The sequence below is a fragment of the Tenrec ecaudatus genome, chromosome 9 (genome assembly GCF_050624435.1).
Source record: "Tenrec ecaudatus isolate mTenEca1 chromosome 9, mTenEca1.hap1, whole genome shotgun sequence".
NCBI classification, from domain to species: Eukaryota; Metazoa; Chordata; class Mammalia; order Afrosoricida; family Tenrecidae; genus Tenrec; species Tenrec ecaudatus.
Window position 1 is genome coordinate 91,891,677 of NC_134538.1, and position 23,886 is coordinate 91,915,562.

At 39.1% G+C, this 23,886-nt stretch overlaps 1 protein-coding gene across 1 annotated transcript in view; it reads left to right on the forward strand.

The window, feature by feature from the left end:
- Positions 1 to 23,886, forward strand: part of CRPPA (CDP-L-ribitol pyrophosphorylase A) — a 304,763-nt gene that overhangs the window by 88,071 nt on the left and 192,806 nt on the right. The window contains exon 6 of the mRNA XM_075558343.1: positions 15,712 to 15,806. Within this exon, the coding sequence (XP_075414458.1) occupies positions 15,712 to 15,806 (95 nt within the window). The remainder of the gene's footprint in view (positions 1 to 15,711; positions 15,807 to 23,886) is intronic.

Genomic DNA, 23,886 nt, shown 5'->3' on the forward strand with positions numbered 1-23,886 from the left:
TGTTAAAGACAAAATCCTCATTTAAACCCAGGTCTGCCTTGTCCTAAACTCTTAACCCACTTGGTGGCTAGTGGAGCCTGTGGTCCATGTGATTCAATAGTCTTTTGTCCTCGAGTCTTTGCATGTTTCCCCTCGTCTTTGTTCTGGGTGGGAAGATAGCAAGAGTTGTATTTTTTTTATTTTTATTTTTTACGACCCCACTTGATACTTCCCGAAGTAGGCTTTAGAACATTGTCCTTATGATGAGCGATGTTATTCAATTAACTTAGATGTCGCCTGAAGCTATGATCCTCAACCCTCAAGCCCGGTGACTCAGTCTCCTGAGATGTTCATTTATGTTTGTTTACGGCCAAGACACTTTCATAATTTTGTTCCCTGTATTCCACTACCTTCCAGTCTGTCTTAGAGAGCAGACTAGAATGCCCTTCCGTGTTTCCGAGACTTCACCCCTTTACAGACGCCGGCAACATCATCTTTCTTTCTCAGAGACGCTGGGCAGTTTGACTTGCTGTAAGCAGCTCAATGTGTCGCCTACCTACCGGTGTGTATTTGCAGTACCTGAAAATACATTTATGGAAAGAGCCTCTGCCAAATATTTCTATGCTCATAGGTGTATTCCTGTGTCCTTCCCACACTGTTTAGCTCACTCATCTACTCGTAAAATATCTGCTCAGAAATTGGAGAGCACAAAAGCATTTTATACAAAGCGTCACCGGAAGATCATGTGTATTTCACATCATCATGGTTTATGTTTGGCTAGATACCTTTAAGTCCTTACTATAGTATGAGAACTTTGAATAGAAGGGATAAAACACTTTTACTGGTAATTTCCTCTGTTTCACTAATTTCAGGTAAACTTTTTCACAGATTCCCAAATTTATGACATGTCGTATATTTTAAAAGTTAGCCTTTACTTATGTTGTTAGGTAATTTTTATTCTTAAAATTAATAAATTTTATAATCAGTAGTACATTGAGTTCTATTTATCGTGAACTTTTTAATACGAAGCAACATGTTTGGAATGTGTCATTTTCTTACTAGTGTTACATCTAAATGAGAGTAAAAAGCATCTAATGAGAGTAAAAAGCACAGTTCATCCCAATTTACTGTTAGGAGAGCATTCTTCATATTCCGAGTCCCACGAATAGATTTGCTCATTGTTCTTCCATGATTGATTCTTTTAGGCTTCCTTTGTGACTGAAATTTAAAGCATAAGCTCTTCTAGGGAGTAGTGTGATTCATGGCAGTAACTAGACACTGGACTGACTGATAAGTTTGTAAACATTCACTTAACAAAGAGGCATTGTTCTTTTGTCACACAAACTGGTTGAGCCCACCCAAGCCTGCTCTGCATGCTCAGACCTACCCAAACGATTAAGGCCGTTTCAGGGGAGCATACTTGATCTAGATTTACAAAAGCCCTAAACCACACTCGACTTAATATGCTGATCATATTCTGGCAAAAGGATCAATCTTGTGAGAGTTTCAAAGCAGGAAAATCTCGATGGAATTCCTAAATAACAGATTACATTTATTTTCTTACAACACCCTTCATCAAACCTTCCAATATATTCTCGTCTGTGGCTAAAGGTTATTTGACAAATAATTTTATTTGATCCTTTATTGGTTGTGATTGTATAAAACCAAGTGAGTATATTCTATAAAACAGACCCATGGTGCTTTTATTGACATGGTCATTTCTATGAAAATGGGAAAATAAAATAGTTCACATAGAAAATTAATCCAGTTTTAACCAGCTTTGGAAGCCATGTTAATGTTTATGTAAAAATTCATGCCTTTTCCAGTCATTAAGTAATGATTTCCAGTTGTTAAACATTCATGTTGCTTTAAAGGAAAATAATTAACTGTGATTTCTCTCACTGATTTAGAGTTTTACGTTTTATTAAGAAAATATGTTTCTTGACCATCAGTGACACAGGTGGATTTATTTTAATGTTACATGTTTTCGAACAGTCAAGTCACAAATCTCCTATGTTTTATTCTTTATTTCATAGCTATTTTTCCTTGTTTTAACATTAGGCTAGTAGGAAAGTGGTTGAATTCTTCTGTGCTCATCATACATGGAGAGGAGCTGACTATACTTTGAATTGGCTCAGACTAAAAGTACTAAAATAAAACCATATGTGCATAACTTTAACAAAATTAATTCAATCTTATTTAGAATGAGGAAGATGCATTCTGTTACAGTCTGTGCTTTACAATGTGTGTGAGTGTGTGTGTGAGTGAGTGTGTGTGTCTGAGTGGGTGAATGTGAGTGCGTGTGAGAGTGTGAGTGTGTGTGTGTGTGTGTGTACCCTGATGCCTTGTTTTTGTAGTGACCGTGTAACATTTTACCTAAAATTGTGGCAGTTTACGTTCAAAATATTTTTGAATACAGTGGCATCACTGAGGAGCTTTCCCTCCGGGTTTCGTCGGCTGTAATTGGCCAGTGGTGGACATCTGTGGCGAGCCCTCATCTTCTTGTTAAAACCCCGCGATGGCGCCATTTGTGCTATTAACCATGCTTATTGTACAATGGCAAGTGACAGCTAAGATTTACAGAGAAGCCGTCAAATATTTTTTTAATGCTTTTGGCTCGTGACTATTATATTCAGTTTCTCAACTCTTCACATTAGCACCATGACTTCTTCGTGTATCATACAGTTTTTGTTCTGCCTTCTCTTGAAAGTAGTACTGTGACCATATCTTACGCCAATCCGTAAGAGCGTGTGCGTCAAGCTTTCATTAGTAAGAACAGGAAAGCTGCAACATGATTTAATAATCTTTCGGTTTCCTTTAAACTTTTTTGTTAAAAATATTTGGAAAGCCAAATATTTGGGTCTAGATCAGACACAGTTTAGTTCACAGTTTCTGTATGATTTTATAATTTCCTTAATTTTTCTTTAGCGTAATAGTAACTCAGGTCATCACCACTCAGTCTGGCACGTTCAAAGCCCTAAGCTCACAGTGAGGTCTGAAGCAGTCAACTGGACAAGGCTTCATAACAGACAAGAGCGAGTCAGCTAGTCTTCCCCCTGAGCGAAGGGGTGGAGACAAAAAGCAACCCCGCCAAGCACGCCTTTTATGCTTAAAGACAGTATCACATGTTTTGTCAATACCTTGATGAGCCACTAGCCTTTGAAAATGGTCTTTTCTTAAGATTATGAGAGTGAGTCAAAAGGTTTGTTACTAAATCATGAAAGATTTTATTCAACAAAAATATTAAGATACCATTTCTGATACGATTCGTCTAGATCTACACACTTCTGAAGACGTTGTTTGCGTGTCTCTAACCCTCCTGGAAGGAATCTGCCCTCTTCAGTTCACTCCGTGTCAGAGAGGCAGTCTGGACACCGTGGAGGCCTCAGCTGGTGTCCTCTGAAATGTTCTTTGACTTTGGGGAACAAAAAGTTGCTGAAGGGGTGAGATTAAAAGTGTAGGGTGAATAGGGTAAAGTTTACAATCAAAATATTTTAGGACAACATTTGTGACCCTTAACGAATGAGCAGCTATATTGTTATGCTGGGAACAAATTCTTAGGCACATTTTTTGGCCTTCTATTTCTGCTTTCCATTTTCTTTAAAGCTACTCACTGAGCTCCGACAATTTTCCGGTGTACTCAGAGGTTATTCCTGTGTCCCGGTTATTCCTTTGGAAGCCTCCAAAACACCTGTTGTAACCTTTTGAACTATCTTTCTGCCCTGGTCCAGCAAACCCTCCTAAAAGCCAATGTTTTGATCGGCCTTTTACAAATGTTTTTGAAGATACTCAGTGAGATTAACACAAATGTATTACTTAGAAGAACTTGATCAATAAAACAGTCACCTGTGGGTCACACAGACAAATTGAAACAGTCTGTATTTCTGAATTGGAGCTCCAGCAGCAGTACTCTTGACTTACTCTGGTGTTTCTCTGACCTGCAATCAATACATCCACTGAACTGTGTTTTTTTTTTTAAACCGTCATTTACTTGGGAAATAGTAATATACTTACATGCAAAACGAAATGTACAGTAGACAAGATGTTACACGTTTTCTCTTTCCTTTTAATTGTAAGGTAGGAAACTTCATCCTATATGCAGTGACTCATTTGAAAAGTTGGTTAAGAGATCTGATAATAGAAAACAGCTTAAAAACACCCCCAGACCTGCCAGTGCAACTGTCGCCTTCCAGTGGAGACACGCCCAGCTGGCAGCATCCTTAGCTGATGGGAGCTCTTTTGGTTTTCTTAGGCGGGAATGCATTTTTAATACGTGATTTTATTGCAGGTCTGTTACTTATAGTCCCTCGTCCTGAAGTCATCACTCGTTGACTCTTTTTAACTTATTTATTGTCGTCCTTTTTTCTACTCTGAGGTCTTCCTCTTTCTAGCTGCTCAGAGAACCCTTTTGCAGCTTTCCACGGGTGACACTGAGGCAAGCCTTTCAAGGAGTCTCCTGAGCTTCACTAGGAACTCGTTCATATCAAGCGGAACATGTGTTCTCGCTTTGAGCTTTGGAAAAAAAGATGTCGTCAATATGCAGGCAGTGAAGGCACTCTGGCGGTGATGCCGCTAGAAAGGGCAGCATGTAACCGACCAGCTGTGCGCGCGAGAAAGACGTGGCAGTTTGCCTTCCTAAGACTCGTGGTCTGAAAAACCCTGTGGGATTGTTCCACTCTGCCACGGAGGGTTGCTATGGGTTCAGATCAACTCTATGGCAATAGATTTGGTTTGGGTTGACGTAGATAAATGAAGATTTCTCTACTCTTCCTATGTCAAGTGAGCAGAATTAAGTGCATTCGCCATGTTGTTCCATCATCACCAGCAACCTAGATGTTACTGATCAGAGTAGGATGTGGAGACTTGCCTTTGTGTACTGTGTCATGCCAATTGACCTTGGTCTCTGCAAGACCACAGTTCTGAGCTCCTGCGCTCAATGACTTATTGGCTCTATCTAAGAAGATCTCACAACTTTGCCTCTTGTTTGTTTGCTCCATCACATTTATGGGACTATTTACAGTAAGGGTAAATACCCACCTACAAATGTCTTCTCTTCAATCTATGTATCTATACTCATGGTATACTCTCTGATTTAGGATTCTTCTTTAGAGTATTGTGAACACATACTTGAATATGATAAATATGTATGAGAGATTCTTACTGTGGTTTTGATTTTGAAATGTAAAGGCATAAATGGCTGCTACTTTTGTGTTATACGATAAATAGGTATGTTGTTTGCTTTCATAAGTGCTGCCAATGCCAGTCATGTGATGTGATCAGGAAGGCACATAATAGATTTTCATTAACACCATGTTCTATGGACTCTAAGGTGCCAAAATTGTAAGAAGTAACAAGAAGAAAAATATTTAAAAAAAATAAAAACTACAATTAAATGATTTATTTTTGCTTAGAAACTTTATGTTTATTAAATGGGCTCCGATGAGGGGTCAGCATGCTCCGTCCTCTTCCATTGACTGAACTATCCATCCCCAACAAAACACGCGGGGCAGCTAGCTGAGGGTTCAGAATAAGTAGTAGGAGGCAAATTAGCAAAGAAAACCAGAATTTGAAGTAACATCTAATTGCCACTGACTTTATTTTCCCCCTATTGCTATCACCTGACCTGGATCCAGGGAATTCAAAATCTGCATGTGAACACTGCAGTAGACAGGACTCTAAGAGAAGCCCTCTAATTCTGCCAGAGGAGCATGAAAAAACCCTCCTGACACGCAAAGTATGTGCTGAAGGAAGGCATTGCTCTTGTTCTTTTAAGAAAAAAATGCTTCTCTTTCCTGATTCAGCCCCCAAGCAGTTGTTATATTGATGGCGCTGACAGTGTGGTGCAACAAGAGGCTGGAAGAATCCAGCATGAGGAGAAAAGTGAACCTTTCCCTTTCACTGGGTGGAATTCCAAGCGATGTAGCAAGCACCTCTTGAGGTCCTTTTCTTTGCCCTCCCTGTGTCTGGCTGATGGTGTAGCCATACCAGGTGGGGTACCTAAAGTCCCAGCTTTCTGGCAGGGCTACTGAGAAGAGACGTAATGGGGAACAGAAAGTACAGGAGAGAGGAGAGTGAGCAGGAGTTCACAGAATTATTTATGAATCTGTGGGTTTAACCTTGAGCTGCATATGCATGGATTAAACCTTAAACATTTTCCCACAGACTTGAAGAACTTGAGCAGAGGAGAAATCCTTTCACAGACTACAGAGTGGCCACTGGATAGCCCCCAGCAGCGCCGATCCCACTTCAACTGGCACAGCCAAAAGCTTTACAAAGATGGAGCTGACACTAGACTCGCAATGCACAGAAAGTGGCCTGAGACCAATTGTGTCGATGGTTTGCTAAGGCAAAATATCACTCTCCTCCAGAGGATTTACATAAGACACAGTTTTATGACAAAAAGTAATCTAAATGAATATGCTCCAAAATCAAAGGATTTAATTCAAGGTGTTTTGACCTACAAAGAATTTGGAATATCTAAACTCACATGGGAAAACGTAATTCATAGATGCTAGCTATGTAACATATAGGAGCCCCGGTGGTGTAATGCGATTTGAATTGGGCTGCTAACCACAGGTCAGCAGTTCAAAGACACCATTTGTTCTTCATGAGAAAAATGAGGCTTTCTCCTCCTGTAAAGATTTGTAGCCTTGAAAGTCCACAGGATCAACTCTCCTCTGTCCTATAAATCCACAAAACCAGACCCACTGCTGTTGAGTCTGTGCCAACTCATAATGATCCTTTTGTACAGGGTGGGCTGCCTCTGAGTTTTTGAGACCGTGACTCTGTAGCAGAGCAGAAAAAGCATGATCTTTTGCTATAAGTCGGAACCGACTGCGCAGTGATTCTGTTTTTGCGTTTATGTGACAGATTAGATAACACAGATGTTCCAATTACCTGACAAGGTCTCCGGAGCTTATTAGAACAGTGATTAAGAAAATGCTACAAGTAAAGAGAAATACTTCTTGAAATAAAAGAAAGTCTTAAAAGAGAGTTATGAAATAAGGAGAAAAATCAAATGGAAATTTTGAACTGAAAAATGTAACAATTAATCAATGAAATCGAAGGTAGATCAATTGAAAAATTTAAATCTGAGGAGTAAAATGCAATTTGGGAAAAAGATACGTCTCCTCAAAACCGAACCTTAGCACCCATGAATAATAATAGGCTATATGAGGGCTAGAGAGATAAGATAGAGAAATATTTGTACAAAAGAAATATTCGGAGGAGTAATTGGTAGAAACAAAGATTCAATTAGATCAATGAAAGCCAACATAATGAGCCTCAAGAAGTCTACAGCTGGACACATAATTACAATGTGGAAACCCAAAGAGAAATAAAAATCTAGAAATTAGCCAGAGAGAAATACTGTACCTGCTGTTGTTGTTAGGGCCCATCAAGCCAACTCTGACCCATAGCGATCCCATGTGCCCCAGAATGAAACCCTGCCTGCCCCTGTGCCGTCCTTACAATCGTCCCTGTGTTTGGGTTCATGGCTGCAGCCACTGCGCCATCCATCTTGTTCGGGGTCCTCCTCTTTGTCACTGCCCCTTTACTTTACCAAGCACGATGTCTTTGCCAGGGACTGACCGTGAGACAAGGCTGGGCATCCTCGCATCGAAGCAATGTTCTGGCCGGGCTTCTAAGACACATTTGTTTGTACTTTTGGCGTTCTTTACGTATTCTTCTCTGGCACCACGATCCAGATGCATGGATTTTTCTTCATTTCTCCCTATTCACTGAAAACCCCATTGCCTGGGTCAGGCCCACCCTAGTACTCAAACAACATCGATGTATTTAACATCTTATAGCCGCTAGGGCCTTAACGAGGTCTCGTGCAGATCTACTCAGTGCAACTAATCCTTTGATCTCTTGACTGCTAGTGCTTCAAGTCCTTCTCAGGTTCAGCACCAAGGTGGTGGTATCTGCATATCCCGTGCATGTTGTTAATGAACCTTCCTCTAATCCTTCCTCATACAATCCGGCTACTTGGATTACTTACTCTGCATACAGATCGAATTAATATGGTAAAAGTGTACAACCCTGATACACACCTTTCTTCATTTTAAACATGCAGGATGCCCTTATTCTGTTCTCACAACTGCCCCTTGGCCCATGTCCAAATTTCACATGAGCATAATGAAGTGTTCAGGAATTCCCATTCTACCCACGTGCATCCATAGTCTGTTATGATCCACACAGGGAATGCCTTAGCACAGTCAATAAAGCAGAAGCTAACCCCTTTCCGGTACTGTTGTCTCTCAGCCGAGACTCACCTGACAGTAGCAAGCATATCCCTCATTTCATGCCCTCTTCTGAACGGAGCCTGCACCCCTCGTGGCTTCTTGTCAGCGTACTGCTGCCACTGTAGTTGTGCCATGATCTTCAGCAAACCTTTACTTGCACGTGAGCTGAATGATATTGTTGGAGGGTTTTTGCATTCCCTTTGGTCCCCTTTCTTTAGAACGAGTACAAGTGTAGATCCCTTCTAGTCAGTTGGCCAGGTGGCCTGTCCCACATGTTTTGCATAGGTGCATGAGTGCTTTCAGTGCTACATCAGTTAGTTGCAACATTTCACTTGGGGTTCTGTTGCTTCCTGTGGCCCTCTTTAGTCTGATACGTTTAGTACGGCATGGACTTTCTCCTCCAATACTGTTGGTTCTTGATCATAAGTTACCTCTTGGTTTATTATTTATAGGGGAAAATAATTTAAATCATTTAATTGACTGGTCTTTCATCAGAAACAATGGAGGGCAGAAAACATGGAACAATAATTTTATACAAACAACCCTTTAACCTTATATTCTTTATCCTTCAGTCCTTTCAGGCATGAAGGGGAAATAAAGCGTTTTCAAATAAATGTAGAGAATGTGTTATTAGCAAATGTGCTTCACAAGAATAACTAAACTTTGTAGGAGTAGGGATATGCTGCCACAAATGTTATAATTCACTTTTGATAACTTAAAAATTGTTTTCAATATCATTTAATCTATGGTTGCCTATCCTTTTATTTTCATATGATTTTTCTTGTTATCAGTACCCAGTACATTTGACCTTTAAATTTTTCGTTTCCATGTGGATTTTGATGAGTTCATACTCGGTGCAAATCTGTACTTTTTTTGTTCTCTGAAGACTGACAACTAGTTATCGAAACTTGATTAGGGTCTCTTCCATCCTTTTGGCAAGACTGAAGGTGGTCTGCTTTATTATCAGGAGTTAATAATCTGGCTAGCTGCCATTCTGTGATGGTAACAGCCATGATCCTCAATGCTTAGATCTGTTATTACATTTGAAGCTTGACAATCCTGATATTCTAGTGCTATGAATTTATTTTCATTTATAAGTATTGACATTTCCATGAGGAAACACCTGCCCTCATATTGTGATTTGGTCCCCCCATATTATTTGGTTACCAAATGAGATAGATCACATAGGAAAGGGGAAATGCCATAATATTTTTCTTTATCAGTTTTCAAGTTATTGACTTGATTGTTATCATTATCTAAGTCACTAGTTGTTTTTTAATATTACATTTTCTTTCATCATATTTTTCAACATTTGTAAAGTTTTTAACCACCACCCCCATAATAGTTTATTTGTTATTAACCCAGAGATTATAATCTAGTTAGGAAGACAGACTTAAGACAGTGCCTGGCAACAATATGGGGTCAATTAATAGGGGGTGAGTTTTGATATGAAAGGGAGTGATGAGACAAAGGAATGAGGGATCAGTTTTCTCTGAGGGTTTTGAGAAAAAGCGTGATTAAATAGTTCATAGATTTCAATACCTCCAGGCAACTGCACTTAGTGTGAGTTATTGGAAATGCAAAGTGTAAGGCTCAAGTGCTGTGTTACTGTGGATAGAATGAAAGACGGGAGGATGCCTGTGATTATTAGGATTATTAGTGGTTATTAGTGATCTAACAAAGAATGCTTATTGATATTGCCCAGTAAAATCAAATTGTATGCTATTTCTTTAGTAAATAATTATTTATTTATAACTGTACACATGATTTCATCATTTAGGAGCTTTTCAGAATGAAGATAGAATATTAACGAATAATTGTGGGCTTATAAATTTTAATGCTTAAAATTTTATTATAAAACTTGTAGACTTCGAGTTATATCCAATTTGAATTTTGTGTTCTGCCCCATTGAGTTCTGGGACATTTAGATGCCATCAGTAAATAAAGAGTTATTCATTGTAAATCCGAGAGGACGCGATAATATAATATTTCTGTCCCAGCTCATTTGAACATCATTTCTTCATGGAACAAAGATTTATTTAAAATACATTAAAAAGTCATTGTAAATAAGCAGTGGGTTAGGCTGTTGATTGTTGTTTGTTGAATTGAAGGATAGCAGGCCCCAAAAGGGGAGAGAGAAATCAGGGATCGGTTAAGGATAAACTAGTGGGGAATTTGTTGAGTGGTTTAAACCGTTGAATACAAAATTGAGTGTCTTAGCTGTAAACTTCACCTAATTTACAATGAAAAGATAGTTTAAAAGCTAGGTGAATATGGAAACTAAACCTCAAAGGCCAACATTTGCCATTAAACTGATAGGTCAGATATTATTTAACGTTGTCTCCATTCTTGTTCTAGTTCATTGTTAGGTCTCCTTTGGGGGAGAACAAAGTCTAAATGTGTTGGAAAATTCAGAATTCCTGGAGTATAAATTATTTTATGCTTCTCCCCAGTGTTATTGTTGTTTTTATTTGACCCTCTAGAGATTTTGAAAAAAGGTTTATTCATTATAAGGACAACAGTTTAAGGGGGCTAAATGTTTCCAATTTTGTTTTAATTTCATAATTGACTTCCAGGAAGTTGTTAAATAATTTGTTTGCTTTCAGAAAATGACCAGAATTAATCATACAAAAATGTGAAGTGCTCTGTACTTCTTCAGAAAAGTGCATTTTAAAGTATATTGGATTGTCCCTCCTTCTCTTTATAAGTTGAAGTACTATGGGCTTGAGCAGATTCCAATGACTTGAACTTTACTCTTGTGGTTTCATTTTTTTCAATTCTGTCTTTCCAGCTATCAGTATAGAAACCAACACGAGAAAAGATCCACAGTGCCCACCACTTAAGACATTACATTGCTTTGAATTTGAGTTCTGAGTTACACTTTTCTTACTTGGTATTTAGTGAAGACAAAGGTTGAATTTGATATTTTCTTACTATTAGTATATCTTCATGTTTTTCCCTTGAATCTAATTTGTCTTTTTTGAGTGGATTATTTTTCATTTGGCTCTATTATCAAGTAAAAGAAAAGATCCAGTAATAGTATGAACAATTTCCATATTTCTTTCAACTAGATTTGCCAGTATTTACATTTAGTCCCATTTACTTTATTGTTTCAATATATTCACACACACACACACACACACTCTATCTCTCTTCTAAAATGGTGAATTTTGAAATAATTGATAGTTGTTGCTTTAAACTACTGTATTTGTGGCAATTTGTTATGCCACAATATAATTGTATTTCATCTAGAGAAATTAGGAAAGGTCTTAATGTGAAATGGAAAGCAATCTTTTAATCATATAAGATGATTTAAACTGAAAGTGAAATAATTTAAACTGAATGAAAAATACCAAAAATATTTGAGTATTGTTAAGCTTTTAATGAGGAAAAGTGGTTACAACCTTAAAAATAAATATTAGAAACTAGGAATATTAGCAGATTAAATATTTAGACATCTTTTTTTTATTTAGACATCTTTTTAAAGGCATTAGGAAAACTGAACATAAGGAAGAAAATAGTGAATAGTTGTCCCGTCCCACGGGACATTCACCGTGGGTCCTGGAGGAGAGAGTGGGAATTGGGGGGGTACAAGAGGCACGGAGAATGAGGACAAGACAATATCCTGATCAAGTCCTGTTTAATGAACAAAGAGTCACAGCTTATAAAGGCCAGCCAAGGGGGGGAGCCTCAGCTGCACATGCAGATTAGGCTACCTTAGCAACAGGCCAATCAGAGAGTTCAGGGGAGCGTGCCCTGCCCATGAGTCAGTAAGGACTTACAGTCTTCAATTAGGTACGCAGAGGAGTGGCATGTACACGCAAAGCAAGCATAGGGGAGGACGATCTTTTGCCCAATCAAGGGGATGCAGGGCATGGATGCTTATCTAAAGAGCATCACCCCTTGTTTGCTCAAGCTTTACAGCTGCAGTGCTCTGTCACTTAGGCTGGGGTAGAAGAATGCCCAGAGCTCAGGCTAATAAATTCCAAGTAATGGCTGGGCCTCACGGCTCCAGGCAAGTCCTAATAAATTCCAAGTAATGGCCGGGCCTCATGGCTCCGGACAAATTGTAATAATAGAATGGTGAATAATAATACCAGTTTGTAATAAAACAAAAACACACTGCTATTGAGTCAATGTTGAATCATAGCCACCCTATGGCAGAGAGTAAAATGGCTCTTGTGAGTTTTTGAGACTTTTGAAATCTTCATGGGAGTGGACAGCTTCATCTATTATAAAAAACACAACCCCAACTCTTAAGAATAAATCTATTAAGCACTGTACAAGAAGTTTACACTGAAAATAGTAAATCATTGAGAGGTATTAGGAAAGACCTCAGCATATGGGGGATGTGTTAGACTGGATTCTCTAGAGAAGCAAAGCAATGAATTAACAAGGGAGCACGCCACAAAACAAAACAAAAACCTGGAACCCCCCACCCCACCCCAAATCTATGTAGTTAAATTTTACAAAACAACCTTATCACCTTCAAAGTACTCTCCATTACACTTAATACACTGGTCAAATCTGCAATTCCAATCCTGGAAACATTTTTTCAAACTCTCTGTTGGTAGACTGACATCACTTTCCTCGTTTTCTTCACCTCTTCTATGTCATTAAATTGCAGTCCCTTCATGTCCCTCTTCATTCGCAGAAGCAGGAGGAAGTCACGCGGAGGGAGGTCAGGTGAATAAGTGCGTGGGGCAAGAGAGGCATGCTGTTTTTTACCACAAACTGGTGCACTGATGTGGCTGCATGAGCAGGTGCATTGTCATGGCGGCAAAACCAGTCTTCCCATCTGTCACAATCAGGCCTTTTTGGTCACACACTGTTGCACAATCTTTACAGAAGCTATAAATAGAAAGTTTGATTAACAGTCTGACCTGGTGGAACAAACTCCAAATGCACTATGAGTCAACATTTCTGTCTGTTTGGGAAGTTGACGGACGTCCAGAACAAGGTTTCTTATCAATCAACATTTCACTTCTTTTTGAAATGAAAAAAACACTCGTGCACTTGAATTTTCCCATAGCGCTGTCCTTATAAGCTATGTTCAACATCACATCAGTTTCTATGACATTTTTCCCTAGTAGGAAACAAAATTTCACAGCCGCATCGGCGATCACAAAAATAAGATTCGAGCAAAACTGCTTCCACAAAAAAATTCAGTGACCAGAGAGAACCTGCCAGGGAGATACCACTGATTGTACTAAGAGCGAGATGCTGGATGCTCGCTGACTGGGAAAAATGTGTTCCATGAAAGATCTGACCAGTGGAGCCTTTTCCCAAATTTTTGTGGGGTACTCCCTCATATATGAAGAGAGAGGAGTGACAGGTTGAATTTTAGTGAGTTGCTAAGTCATTTATCTCTAACACAGTATAGAGTTTTAGCTTATATCATCAACTAGTTTTGTCTCTTGCCAAAACGATTTTCCTTAGCTACAATTGCTGCCATTCATTTGTGTTTTTAATTACATTAAATTGTAACAGAATTGTGTAACTTAGATATTTTAAAGTTTGCCAGAATGTTATAGCTAAATGAAGAGTCCTAAGATAGTTAGACTTTAGATGCTGTAGCAATAATAGCAGACCTGTGTTCAAAATGGAGACTTCCGTCCCCTCAACACATTTGGACTACTTTGGGTGCATATATTTCAAATTTTTAAAAAGTTATAAGGCACAAGAACCCCAAAGCAAAAATCCCTCACTGTGGAATCAGTTATGACGTGGTAGCGACACTGCATAGGGTTTCCAAGATTGGTAACCCATCTCATAGCCACCAACACCACCAGTGCTCCCAAAGGTGCAAGAAGATGAAGGTAACACCTCTTCGTTTTATAATAATCTTACAAAATACGCAGCACGACAGAAAACATGTGTTTGGGATGACTTGAGTTTTAAATACCCTTGTGAGCAAAAGCAGGAATGATGATATTTAGTAATAATACTGTTATTTGGAGATTTTAAGTGGAACAATGACTGTGAGTGCACTAGAACCATTCATATAAAATGTTTGATGCGTAATCATCATTTGTTCTTTAATAAATGTTAGATGCTGTTTCTCCCTTCTTGTTTCATTCTCACGCTGTAAATAGTTGTGTGCTAATGAACCTAACACTGTTGGATCTAAGTGCTTTTACTACCAACCAACCAAACATCTGGGCAAGTTACTTTATTTCAATGTAACACAATTCTGAATTTGTTCCACAGAAAAACATTTTGTGTTTGTATGATTGGCATGAAAATTAGAATCACTAAAGCAGATCATTCATGGAAACAGCCTTGTGCCTAGCACCGTGGGGTAAACACTGGGCTACTAACCAAAAGGTCGCTTGTTCAAACCGTCAAACTTTTCTGCTGGAGAAAGAGTAGGTTATCTGCTAGAGAGCCTGGGAAACTCTATGCACCAGTTATACTCTGTCATACAGGGTCACCATGAGGAGCAGTCAACTTGACAGCAGTCTCCTCTGGGTCTTAAAAGCACTCTCTTAGATCTATAATGTTCTTGGTAAGAGGTAGCACGAATAGTATTATGTGATGGTTTTGGTTTTGTTTTGCTTTAAATGTTCTCAGCTTTGCTCGGAGGAATCATTAACCATTACGAAATCAATTTATCTATCTATCTATCTATCTATCTATCTATCTATCTATCTATCTATCTATCTATCTATCTATCTATCTATCATCTATCTATCTCCAGGAAGAGCCCTAAATTCAGCAAAGTAACTTTTTATATGGAGCTTCTTCTTGACACTCGTCACTGTTTTAATCCCATGGAATGTCTCTATAACCGGAAGCTGGGGAAATGTTTGTCTTTCAGGGTACACACCTTTTGAGCGAAGGCATCCAGGGATTCCAGAAGTGTCATTCACCGTGCACAGTTTATATTTTAAAAATGGACAACTACAATAAGCTCCTAAATTTAAAGACAGTTCACTGAGCCATTTTTACTTGATGTGAGAATTTTCAAATAAGCAGAAATGTATTGGATTTAATGGGCTGAATCTAGAGAAATAACAAGAAAAACCCTGTACTCCGCCAGAGCACAAAGTGACGGCACATTGGAGACAGGGTGTAGCCTAAAGGGGGGAAAATATGACGGAGATGGGACTCTATCTGATTCTGGAAGATTCTCTATAAATGTGGAAGGGTTGAATTGGTGAGCCAAGGAACTGTCATCTCGTTCCTCCTTTTCATTCATTGTATCACAGGATCCCCACTTTCCATTGGCTGCACCAGAGCCCACTTACTCTCCCCCAGAGGGTTTAGACACAGTTTTACTGACCTTGGGGAATTGAAAGGAGTCAAGGGCATCCCAGTGTGCAGTACAGGTCACTGCTTCGCCTGGGGCCACGACCTCCCCTTTCTGGTTCAACAGTTAGAAGCAGCACAGGTGTCAGCTGCCTAGGATGTGGTTCCATAATCTGTTTGAAGTGTAACATTGTTGCTTTGTTCTTTTGTTTTTCTTTCCCTTTGCAAATCTCAGAACGGATTTCACAACAGATTTGCATAGTTAAGGATACAAAAGAAGATGGAGAACATGTTGGTCTTCTTGAAGAAATGTTAAGAAATGAATTTAAGGTAAATATTTGAATACTGACATTAATAAACTTTATTTAGTTGCCACAGCTTAGAGTATAAAGAAGAAAATGTAGAAATTTATTAAGCTTGGCTTTTTATCATTTCAACTTGATAAAAAAAGTCTTTTGATGTGCCAACACCTATGACTTGAATATATTTGATCCCTTTTTAAAAAAAATCGTTGTTTAGGGGCTTATAGAACTCTTATCACAGTCCATACATACATCAATTGTGTAAAGCACGTCTGTACATTCATTGCCCTCATCATTCTCAAAACATTTACTCTCCACGTAAGCCCCTCACATCAGCTCCTCATTTTTTGCCCTTCCTCCCCGTTACCCCCTCCCTCATGAACCCTAGATAATTTATAAATTATTATTTTGTCATATCTTGCCCTGTCTGACGTCTCCCTTCACCCACTTTTCTGTTGTCCATCCCCCAGGGAGGAGGTTCTATGTGGATCCTTGTAATTGGTTCCTCCTTTCTACCCCACCCTCCCTCCACCCTCCAGGTATCGTCCTCACATGTTCTGCTCCAGCAGCTCCCATCTCCACCTGCCAAGTCTCATTTCACTTGTAATTCATAGTCCCATTCAGTGTGACTTGTTTTAGGAAGGCCTGTGCAGCACATGCTCTCTCTGGGCTGAGAATTAGACTTGTCTTTAGAGCCGCAGCCAGTTGACTTTCCAACAAAACTCCTATCCAATATTGGGTCTGAGCACAGGGAAGAAGACATAAGTGTGTCAGGTTCTAGAGGAATGATTTACAGCTCTTTTACCATGAAAGGCCCTCTTTTATTCCTTTTTATGATAACCATGGGTTTTGAAATATTTTGCTTGTCCAAATGATTTTAATAAATTATAATTCTTTTTTCCAGTTTTCATGAAAATATATAACTGCCAAACATAGCTTATGATCAGCATGTGATGAGTTGTTAATAACAAACATGTTATAATTCTAGTCCAAAGCAGAGGGAGAAACACTTGTTTTTCTTAGCTGTGTAATTTTGTCATGATACTGTAATAAGGAGAGCAAGCTCACATGTACAATTGCCCTGGCTTAGATCCAAACTTTATTCCCAATTTCTTAATCTGTAAATGGTAAAATCATCTGCATTATAGAGTTATTGGAATGTTTCTTGTTGTTTGTTATTGGGAGGGTAAAGTAAGATAGTTTAAGTAGGCTAATATTTTTAAAGTGCTTAGAAAACCATCTGGTGTGTAGTAATTTCTTACTTGGTACAAAGGGTCCTAAAAATTGGTCAAAGTCCTGGTGGGGTAGGGAGTGGCATGCCAGGCTGCTAAGTGACAGCAATTTGAGACTTCTAGCTGCTCTGTGGGGGAATGATGACACTATCTCTTCCAACAGGGGTTGACTGACTCTTGGAATCCCGTAAGGGTAGTTCTTGCCCGCTCTGGAGGCTCACTATAAATCAGAATCAACTCTATAGCAGTGAATTTGTGTTTTGGATACTCATGATTATGAATTTTCAATAAGTTACGTTGATTGACGATGGTAGGTAGCAGAAACCGTTTGGACCCCAACTCAGTGTTGTACTGGATCCACAAAAAATGATAGATTCTTGGGAAATGTAAGGAGCCTTGGTGGGGTAGTGTTTACATGTAGGCCTTCGATCAGCAAGGTTGGTAGTTCAAAACCGTAAACCACTTCTCAAGAGAAAGATGGGACTTTTCACTCCTGTTCACAGTTACAGTCTAGGAATCTCATAGGGGCACTTCGACTGCCCAGACAGTGGCGGTGAGTTGTCATTGATCCCACGGCAATGAGTGAGTTTTGGGATACATAACAATTTACTCAACAATCACCATCACCACTACCCATTGTCACCCAGTCAATTCTGATTCACAGTGACCTTAAAGGGCAGCGTGAGCCCCAGTGAGTCTCTAAGACTTTATGAGGGAGCATAATACTTCATCTTTCTTCTGCAGAGAGGCTGGTGGTTTGGAACTGCTGACCTTGACAATCTGACCTTGCAGCCCAACCTGTAGCCACAACACCAGGAAGGCTCCTAGTAAACTCCTTTGTAGAGTCAGCGTGAAATTCCCCCGAGCATTAGGAGCAGCAATGCCAAACTGAGAGGATTGCAACCATCTCAGCTATCTCTTAGACTTCAAGATTTTACTCTTATCTTTTCTCCTCTGCTGTTTTTAGCCATAGACCTTTTATATATTTCTCCTCCATCTTTGGTAAATTTAGCACTTTCTGTTTTCAAGTGCACTTGCTAAGAATCTACTCCTGTTTTGTGTCTCAGTTTCACACTTGCATCCTGAAAGACATTTTAACCCCTGGCAATTTCCTAGAGCCACTGAATCACTTCTCCGACTTTGAAATAATAGTCAGCTACTCTCGGATAATCTCATTCATGCTTAATTAATTAATATGGGAGCCAGTAGGATGCAAGATTGAAGGAGTTTTACTGAAACTCTGCACTTATATTGATATATCTCAAGTCATGTCACTCAAGTCACTGAAACTAGCCCCTGAAGATTTTCTTGTGAGAGCTCCAGAACATAATATTTATTGAGTTCTTGTAAGTGAATGCATTTCTTTTCTGTGGTTTCATGGATTTTTTGCTAGCTAAACCTCTTGATTTTGATTCTTTTTTTCCTTGAGAATATGGAATATATCAACTCATTGCCTTTGTCATTAAGTATTTGATCAAAGACTTGTGATGAAAATCTCATACTCATTGTATTATGAGTGACCTGGTTTCTTTGCCTGAATATACAACCATTTTTTTCTTTTTAAAGTTTAATTCTTTACTAAAATATTTTAAAAATATTGATCACTTAGGATTGTTTTTTTAGGTGCACAATATATCCTTCTATTATGTAGTTTCAATTATTTCAATTGCGGTGATTTTTATGGCATTACTGATTGGAGTATTTTTATGGTCTGTTGGTTTCGTTTTCTCCAGAGACTCTTGTTGCTTGAAGGTTTTATGTATCTATTTGCTAATCTTCTATAGATAATAGTTCCTCTTAAAATTGAATACCGTAATTTCTTTTTGAGTTTTAAATTGTTTTAGTTTTCATCTTCTTAAAGTGTTATTTGTTGTGTTATTTCTAATTTAGCTTTCAATTCAGAAATGGCTTGCCTCTTCATTTTTGCCTGTTCTGATAACCTTGTTTATGAGATATCTCAACCATGCCTTTTATAAAGCTCTCCAGACTGGGAAACCCCAGGTAGGGCTGTTATTAGTTGGAATCAACTAGATAACAGTAGATTTAGTGTTTTCCAGCTTTTTCAGTGACAATTTTATCTGGTAGGATTTCAACCTTTGCCTTTTATAGACAAATGCAAAATGCCATGCAGTCTAATATTTTTTTTCTTCTTAGTGGGTTTGCCCTCCCCACTACGGAAAGAGCATATTAAAAAAGACAAAGTCTTCACTATTGAAATCCAGGAACCTCTAGGGCACATCAGTGTGGGTGTGGAGCTGCTCAGTGCACAATAGAAAAAATATTTTATTGAAGTGAATAGAAAATAAAGTCTCTTGTTAAAGCCAGAGGAAGAAAATGACTATGCGTATTGTAATTATTTACGTAAAATTCTTGAGACAAATCGTAGGGATAAAATGAATACCTATCTCAAACTTTAGCTGTTTACCAAATATATGAAAAGGGTGGGTACAAGGTAAAGAAGGGTCTGACTGGGCCAGGGAGGCTCACCTTTTTCATCATGCGCACATTTCACTGATGCTTAAATTATGAGACTTTATTAGCAGGATTGGTAATACTTGGTATATTTCCTTTTGTATTTCTTAAGCAATCCCTGCTTTGGTGACTCAGTTGGTATTGCAAATGTTTAGCACACTGGTTGCTAATGAAAACGTTTGCAGTTCGAGATTACATAGAGGCTCCCTGTGAAAAAGTCTTGGTGACCTACTTGTGAAAAAATAAGCCAGGAAAGCGATTCTGAGACAGCTTTCTTCAGACACCCTGGGATCCATGAGTTGAAGTGGATGGCCACGTGTAGTTTTACCAACACTGAAGATGGTAAAATCCAGAGATACATTAGGCTGGTAGACAGTGATACAAGATTATGCTCCAGTTTCTTCTGAAATCCCAACAAATGTTGAAAAATACTTAATACTATGATGAGGGTTGAGAGAAATTTTTAAGTTTATAAATAAGAAGATATGGTTAACCATGCATTAATGCCTTAATTCATAATTTTTCATAACTGCCTTTAAAAATACTTTTATTTCTCCTATCTATCATCTATCTATCTATCTACCCATCTTTCCATCTATTATCTATCAATCAATCCATTCATCCATCTACTTGGTTGATTCCAGCTCTCAGTGACTCTATATGTAGAAGTAGAACTTTTCCATACTCTTTTGATTTACTTTGTATTAATTTTTTATTGTGAATTGAATGAAGATTTACAGAGCAATCAGCTTTCCTTTCAACAATTTCTACAGATTCTGTTTCATTTTTTACAATCCCCAGTTGTAACATTCCTTATCTCACTTTCCCCCCATTCTCATTTTCATTAGGTACCTGCCTTCTGAACATAGTCCTTGGGAAAATCTTGTCCTTGCTACCTTTTGGACCTTGAATAGTTGATTTTTCTAAGGTGAGGTCCCTCCCCAGGATGGTTGCTCACCGTACAGACCTGTGTCTTGTTGGTTTGAAAGCTGAGTAGTGAGTTGAGCCCCAGAACTGAAGTGTGACTGATGACCATAGTGCCAGGGTGTCCGCCAGGCTCTAGCCGACTGATGAGCCTGGTCATTTAAAAAAATCATGTTGAGCGTTTTTGGCACATTTTCCTCCCACTTTATCCAGGCCCCTCTAATGAGTTCACTAGTTTTGGACTGCATGATTATTAACTATCTCTCATGATACAGTCACTGAATGTAGGAGCGGAAGTCAGCAACTAAGGTTTCCATTCTCCAGAAATACATTTTCTAACTGAGGATAAAACAGTGACAAATGCAGAAACCCAGCATTAGCATCATGGTAATGGTTCTCAGGGCATGTGCAGGAAAGCCGTGGGAAGCGAATGTGTCTGGAGGAAGAAGGCAGTGATCATGCATCTCTTCTCTAGAGTCCAGAAGAGTAATCAGGAATTCACTATTTAAAGAATCATCCAAAAGGAATGACGTGTGAAAGTCTCACGAGAAAACTTCTTTCAGAGAGACCAACACAAATCATCTGTGGCGGAGTGAAGGAAGGCGTTGGGGTGGAGTGGTGTGAGGCGAAGTTATAAATGAAGACAATAATTATTGTAATTATCATCATTGCTTAACATCTATAATGGAAATCAGCTTCTTAGAATTCATTTGACACTTTCAATGCCATAAAGATAGATGTTCCATAGCTACAGTTTACAGGTGTCTGGGTGCTGTAGTGGGTTGTGCACGGGGCTGCTACCCACAAGGTCAGCGGTTGGAAACCACTAGCCGCTCCACAGGAGAGGAATCTGGCTTTCTCCTCCTGTCGAGGTACACAGTGTCAGAAACTCACACAGATAGGTCTACTCTGTCCTCCAGGGTTACAATGAGTCAGAATTAATTCAATGGCAGGGACATTTTGTGTGTATGAGACAGTTTGGGCACAAGAAAACCTAAATCTGACCTTTGTATTAATTTACAAGTTTTTAGTCACATGCTTCATAGAGAGAAATGTAAAAGACTTTCCGGCTCAAGCTGTGGCAATGGCAAGAACTCCAAGATGGAAGCGTCAGCACCCTGTGAGGGGCATGAGCAGCTGCCTCTGCACATGCACACGGAAGCCTGCTTCCTCGGTGCCCTGACTGCCCCCCAGCCCCCCGAATGCCTGTTTAGTTGCCTGTTTCCTAGTTTGTCCTAAGAGCAAAATGAAGCAACAGAAGACGTGTAGCCGGAAACACCATGACTCCGTTTCTCTCTGTAAGAATACCACAGTGGCTCCTGCTTCCTAAAGTAACATATTCTGGAGAAGAAGACCCGTGTTACTTAACGTTTGCGCTGTTACAGTGCCCTTAAATCACAAAAGTATGTTCAGCCCAATGTTTCATTTCTATAATAAAAGCAGTGGGACTAGTGAGGAATGCTGATCTATACTCTGAGCAAACAGACTGTAGGGCCTTTCGCAAATCTTACTTATCCGCTCCTTCCTGCTTCCTGCACACATCATGTAATTATTGTTTTGTGCAACCACAATGCCAAGCAGGGTATAACAAGTCTTTGGTGTTTGTGGGTGGGAGGCACGCCGTGGCTTTTCTGAAGCTCTTCTCTGACACCTACTTCACTTCCCCTGGATGCCCTCAAGGTTGTGCCCAGTGTCGGGATGCGTGCTTTTTGCTACAGGCCTAACCGAACTCAGTCAGTGTCTGGCACACTCCTCCTAGTCCAACAGAGCATCCAAGCAGAAAGAAAGAAAGAACGAGAGAAAGATAGAACGAAAGAGCACAAGATAAATTAGGAGAAGCTGAAATAAAAGAAACAGAGCAAACAGGACCACAGCAACTTTGCAATATCCTGTCAAATTTTGATGCATCATTTTAATAATGATAAATTCGTTTGAAGATAGTGAATTTTTCATTTTTTAAAAAAGCTGAACACTAGAATACAGTGCAAGAAAAGTGAAGGGGCATTTCGAATGCTCTGCTCTTCTGCCTTTGGAGTAGTCCACGGTATTCACCAGGGAGTGCATGAGGCATGTGTGTCAACACAAGTACATATACAGCAGAAACTCTCTGAAGAACATGCCGTCTTCTGGGATTTTAGTCAGATTTGTTGATCAGTTTTTCTAGAGGTAAACAGAGAATATCTGTTGTTAGGCCACCTACTTCCTCAGAATGTTATTAATTACATTCATGTAATCCTTAATAATGTTAATCACACTTTGTGATTATAATTGGTTATTCAGATTTTAAAATAGGATGCCAGATGAAGGAACCTAGATATTTTTTTTCTGAAATGTCATTTTCTTCCTAAAGAGGCCAAATAGTTAATTTATAAAAATTATCTTCTACAAACTTGTCTAGTTAGGAATGAGGTGATTCCTACCCAGAACTTTGTACCATTTTGACCCAGAGCGAGCAACAAAAAAGTCATTTGTTGGTAACAAATATATATATATTCTTCTAATGCCATGTAATAACTGACTTTACATATATTACAAATGTACTTAAGAAGAAAAATAAATCGGTTTGGGCACATAGAGTGTCTTATTCAATCCTTACCAGGTGAGTTGAGTGAATAAGTCCGTACTAACTAGAGCGGGAGAAAGAGAACAATCTTCTGATTTGGAAGACGCACAACCAGAACGCTCCTTGGTTAGATCCTGTCTGTCGTCCTTTGCACATGCTTTCAGGAGACACTTGTCCTGGGAAGGAACCTCGATGCTTGGTAAAGGCAAAGGACGTGGGTACAGAGGAAGCTCCTCTCCAAGATGGCCCTGGCGGTGCGGCTGCTATAGGAGCCGGCAGGGTCTGGTTTTGTTGTGCCTGGGATTGTGAAGAATCAGAAAGAACAGACTCCACAGCCCCCAACACCAATTTGAGTAAATGATTTGATCCAAAGTATGTAATTTCACCTCATTTTATTATAATAGTTGAAATATTGTATTATGCTTACTCATTAATATATATCCACTAATATGTAGTTTAGGAATGGCCTTCACTGCAGCTGTTTGAATTCAGAGTGTTTCTATTTTGCAACATCTTATTTTATTAAATTGGTGGCTCCAGAGTTTTTATTGTTCTAGAGAAACTTAACAAAATTCACATATATTCCTTTGAGGTTGTGGTCAAATTAAATTATTCATGGCATTTTCTTACCCAGAAGTTTGTTTTCCAAGGCCCGTAACTAAAATACTTGTCTGCTTTGGTTAAAAATCTCTCTCTCTTTTCTCTTTGTCTCTCTTGCATCCATACCTTTAAGGAGGACTGTGGATGGCAGGCAAATAGTCTGTCCTGTGCATCCAGACTTTAAAAATTTCCTCCAATGGAAACTGATCTCTGTTTGCGGTATCTGTCCTCTCTGAGGAGCCCCGGTGGTGCTGTGCAGTCAGGGTGGGATGCTCCCTGTAAAGATGACGGCTCGAATCTATCAGCCATCCAACAAG